At 46.0% G+C, this 4615-nt stretch overlaps 1 protein-coding gene across 1 annotated transcript; it reads left to right on the top strand.

The window, feature by feature from the left end:
• Positions 1-1910: 1910 nt before the first annotated feature.
• On the top strand, positions 1911-4219 carry MAGEE2 (MAGE family member E2). Its single transcript, XM_026487176.4, has one exon. It carries the CDS (start codon positions 2119-2121, stop codon positions 3688-3690), a length of 1572 nt encoding a protein of 523 aa, XP_026342961.1. The 5' UTR covers positions 1911-2118; the 3' UTR covers positions 3691-4219.
• Positions 4220-4615: the final 396 nt, after the last annotated feature.

The following is a 4615-nucleotide window of genomic DNA, read 5'->3' as shown; positions in this document are numbered from 1 at the left end:
GTTATTAGATGGAGGGTTAGTAGAAGTTTCAACTCATGACAAAATGTGAGTTGGGTTTCAGGAAAATATGTATCTGTTTTCTTTTGCGACTGGGATTAAAAATCCTCTCTGAATCTACACCTAGGCAGCCCCTGTCTAGACAAAGAACATGGTGCTATCCTGGGGGAATGGAAAGACCAGACTGAGAGATCCTATCAGATCTGATCTCAGTTACACCTTTTTTGCAGCTCAAAGTTGGTACTGCTTTCCACAAGATTCTCCTAAGATATAATCAACACACAAACCACACACTTCTATCTTGTAAAACATGCATATTCATTTGTACAAACATTGTTTCTGTATCCCAGTTTGGCAAAATCCATGGTCCTGAGCTGCCTGCTTTGCTACTGTAAGAGAGCATCTGAAATGTAGAAAATGTCAGAGGTAAGTGGCCTCCACGTGTGAAGGTAGTGCTCTCTGAAAAAATACCTGGGCACAGGATAACTAAATGTAACAGTATTTATTACTATCAAGAATTTCAGGAAGGATTTCAACTGTGGCTGCAGATGGCAACCTTATGTAATTTTTTTCTCCTTTCCCAATAGTTAACCACATAACTTGATGGTTGAGAGGTAGGATCTAGCCCAATTATTTTGGTAGCACTCCCTGAAAATAAAACAGCTGACCCCTCTTCCTGGTCAAAGTGCTTGGTTATGCTTCCTCAAACACATGACCAACCTCTAGATAACCAGGCCCTACTCTGGTGTTGCCATTCCCAGCTTGTGGGACCCCAACCAATTCTGTTATACTGCTAAATTAGAAAACAGGAAATCCAATTATTCCTGGCTCACCATCTGCATCCTCATTTCCCACCCATCCTAGTACACTGGCTCTCGCCACTTTGGGTAACCAGCTGTAATGCAAACTTATTCTGGATTTTCACATCTCTAGGTCTTTCCTGATGTTGATCCTTCAGCCTAGAATTCCCTTATAGACCCTTTCCATCCTATCTGTCACTTAGAGCTCAATTCCTCCTTGAGGCATGTGCCCGCATTCCAAGATATCTCAAACTAAGCTGCAGTTAATTGCTTGCTCCTTCTGTGTTTATACTCTATGTTAGTTGACCCTATATTAGAGCGACTATTTCCATCTACTTTATATGAGTCATTTTAAATGAACAGGGTTAAACAAACTCTTTGAATGGCAGATGGTGTCAGAGAAAGTACTTATGCTTGAGGCTCTGACAGACTCGGGTTCAAATCCTGTTCTCTTCCATTTGTTGCTGCCTGAGTTTGAACAAGTAAAATCAGTTCTCTGACCCAGTTTTCTCATCTGTAAAATGAGGACCATTAAGAGTAGCTACCTCATAACTAGCATTGTTTTAATATGGGACAAGTGGAAGTACCAGAAACTGCCTGGTACATAGTAAATGCTTCATAAGGGTCAGCTCTCATTATTATCACCAATGTTTGAACCTACCCCAGAATGCAAATGCCACACACACAGAAAAAGAAAATCATACATTTGTCCTCTGATGTGCCCCTACCCAGCACTGTGCCTGGCATGTCGTATGTACTCAAAAAATGTCTGTTGAGTGTGTGGATAAATTAATGAATCCATAAAATAATTCTCCTTGTTAGCATCCTCCTCTTCCTCTTTGACTCTTCTACTATCTATTAACGTCATGCTTTATACCTCACACAAAAACTATCCAGTAGAGGGTCACTGAACATCTCCCATCCCTTGTTCATTTTGCTTTACCTCCGTTTTTTGCCCACTTTCTTGAATTCTCTGCTCTAACAAGTTTGCATTCAGCAGTAACCACTTCAGCCTAGCCTTGCTGGCAGAGGTAGTGCGCAAGAGGTGGGGGGGGGGGGGGGGGGGGCGGGGCTGGAAGCGGGGCGTGGCCACCATGTCGCAGAACCAGACTGCGCCTGCGTAGGCTGCGGCAAAGCCAAGCACTGAGAGGCTAGCGGTCATTGCTCGCTGGTGTTTGTGTAGAAAGATCGCTCCTCTCACCAGCTCTCACTCCTGACCCCGGTCTCTGGCTTAGGACTTGTGCCCAGGCGCCGACATTCCTACCATCCTCTCTCTGACAGATTGCTGACCACCTCGTTCCTGCTCCTGACTCCTGGAACCATGTCTCTGGTAAGCCAGAACGCGCGCCGCGGCAGCGCAGAGACCACTGGAGATTACAGCGACGGCCAGGGTGAGATGCAGGCTAGTAACGCCTCCGGGTCCCCGACCTCCATGCTAGTTCCCCAGGCCCTCCAGGGCCCTCATGCGCCAATCAACCCTCAGGGTGCCAGCGCTTCCCAGGCTGCGCAGGACCCGAACGACCTCGAGGTCCTAATCGAAGAGCAGTCCCAACGTTTGGGGGCGCTCAGGGTCCACGACCCTCTAGAAGACAGGTCGATTGCTTTGGTGAATTTCATGCGAATGAAAAGCCAAACCGAGGGTTCTATCCAGCAGGCAGAGATGCTGGAGTTCCTCAGAGAATACTCAGATCAGTTTCCTGAGATCCTCAGACGAGCCTCAGCCCACCTGGATCAGGTCTTTGGGCTGACCCTGAGGGTTCTTGATCCCCAGGCTGACATTTACAATCTAATCAGCAAACGGGGTTACCAGAACACTGATCGCATAGCAGAATCCCTGGATGTGCCAAAGGCAGGTCTCCTGGCCTTGGTCCTAGGCCACATCCTCCTGAATGGTAACCGGGCAAGAGAAGCATCCATTTGGGACCTGCTGTTAAAGGTTGATTTGTTGGGTGATCCTCAGAGGATCAACAACCTTTTTGGGAACACAAGGAATCTGCTCATTACTGACTTTGTGCGCATGCGGTTCTTGGAGTACTGGCCAGTGTATGGCACTAATCCCCTCGAATTTGAGTTCTTGTGGGGCTCTAGAGCCCATAGGGAAATCACAAAGATGGAAGCCCTGAAGTTTGTGGCAGAGGCCCATGATGAAGAACCCTGGAGCTGGCCAGAAGAATATAACAAGGCCCTGGAAGCTGACAAAGCCAAAGAAAGAAGACAGGCTGCTGGCTTGGAATTCTGGTCAGAGGACACTATGAATGATAAGGCCAATGATTTGGTCCAGCTGGCCATTAATGTCACTGAGGAGTTGCTGCCTATACATCAGGATGAGCTACTGGCTCACACTGGCAAAGAATTTGAGGAAGTGTTCCCAAATATCCTCAGTCGGGCTACTCTAATCCTTGATCTGTTCTATGGATTCTCTCTGATTGAGGTTGATACCAGTGAGCACATCTATCTCCTCGTCCAGCAGCCAGAATCAGAAGAAGAGCAAATGATGCTAGAGAGCCTGGGGAGACCCACTCAAGAATATGTGATGCCAATTTTGGGTTTGATCTTCCTGATGGGCAATCGTGTCAAAGAGGCTAACATCTGGAACCTGCTTCGAAGATTTGGTGTGGATGTAGGGAGAAAGCATGCCATCACCTGCAAGCTTATGAGGCAGCGCTACTTGGAATGCAGGCCACTGTCCTACTCTAATCCAGTTGAATATGAGCTTCTCTGGGGTCCTCGAGCTCACCTTGAAACCACCAAAATGAAAGCCTTGGAGTATATGGCCGGGCTCTACAGAAAGCGACCACAGGACTGGCCAGAGCAATATAGGGAGGCTGTTGAAGATGAGGAAGCCAGAGCCAGATCTGAGGCAACTGCCATGTTCTTCTTTGGCCCCATGTAATATCTGGGGAAATGTATCACTTTAGTTTTGTGGCATCAGTTAAAGGGGCCCTGGGGAAATGGGCACTGGGGCCCCAAATCAGAAGTCAGTCGGGGTTGGGGTGGAAAGTACACATTGTGCTTGCTATTTGTGTTCTATTCCTAATAGTATTTCCTTCCTTATTATATACCCTTGAATTAGTTTCATGATCATTGTTTATAAATGAAATTGCTCATTTGCCATCCCTGTCTTATTTTAATATAAAAGCTCAGATAGTTGTGTAAAATGTATTGGTCATATTTACATCTTTCTATGACGTGGAGAATATAAAGTTGTTCTTTAACTGTTTGAAATAATTAGTAAATTGGTGTGGTGCAGAAGTTAAGTAACAATAGTAACAACACACAGAACAAAAACAAACACAAAATCACTTATCTGTGGATGCCTTCTTTGTGACTATTCTTGTGTAAGGAAAAAAAAAGCTGGCATTTACCTGTATTTGCTTTGCTGTTTCAAAATGTAGTGAAAAATAAAAGTATAATGAATTAGACCCCATGCTTAAGCACTCTTTTATTCAACAAATATTTATTAAGCACCTGCCATGGTCTGTGCTGGGAAGAGAACCCGGCTGAACCCAGGGCTTAAGGGGGAGGGGCCATGGAAATAAACCAGAAATTGTTTCATTGCTGCTGCAAAGATGTATAATAAAGATAAGCTTAGAGTTCTAGGAGAGGCCACAGGAGTAACTGCCAACTAAACTGTAGGTGCTGGGATGGGACGGGGGAGAAGGCAATGGGGCACAAGAAGGGCTGGGGGAGGGGCAGGGAGTGTCAAGGAAAGGATTAGTGGGGGAGTGGATGCGGTGGTGGTAGGGGATAATTAGGCGGTATGGAGGGCTGAGGATCAGTTGTCTTTTAGTGACTTCTATTCTAAGACCTGAGGTTGT

Source organism: Ursus arctos, chromosome X (assembly GCF_023065955.2).
Source record: "Ursus arctos isolate Adak ecotype North America chromosome X, UrsArc2.0, whole genome shotgun sequence".
Taxonomy (NCBI): Eukaryota; Metazoa; Chordata; class Mammalia; order Carnivora; family Ursidae; genus Ursus; species Ursus arctos.
Note: the sequence above shows the minus strand (reverse complement) of the source record. Positions and strands in the feature narration are given on the sequence as shown.

Bases quoted from the DNA above. Each gene is read 5' to 3' on its own strand.
- MAGEE2 (XM_026487176.4), top strand. From the start codon at position 2,119: ATGTCTCTGGTAAGCCAGAACGCGCGCCGCGGCAGCGCAGAGACCACT.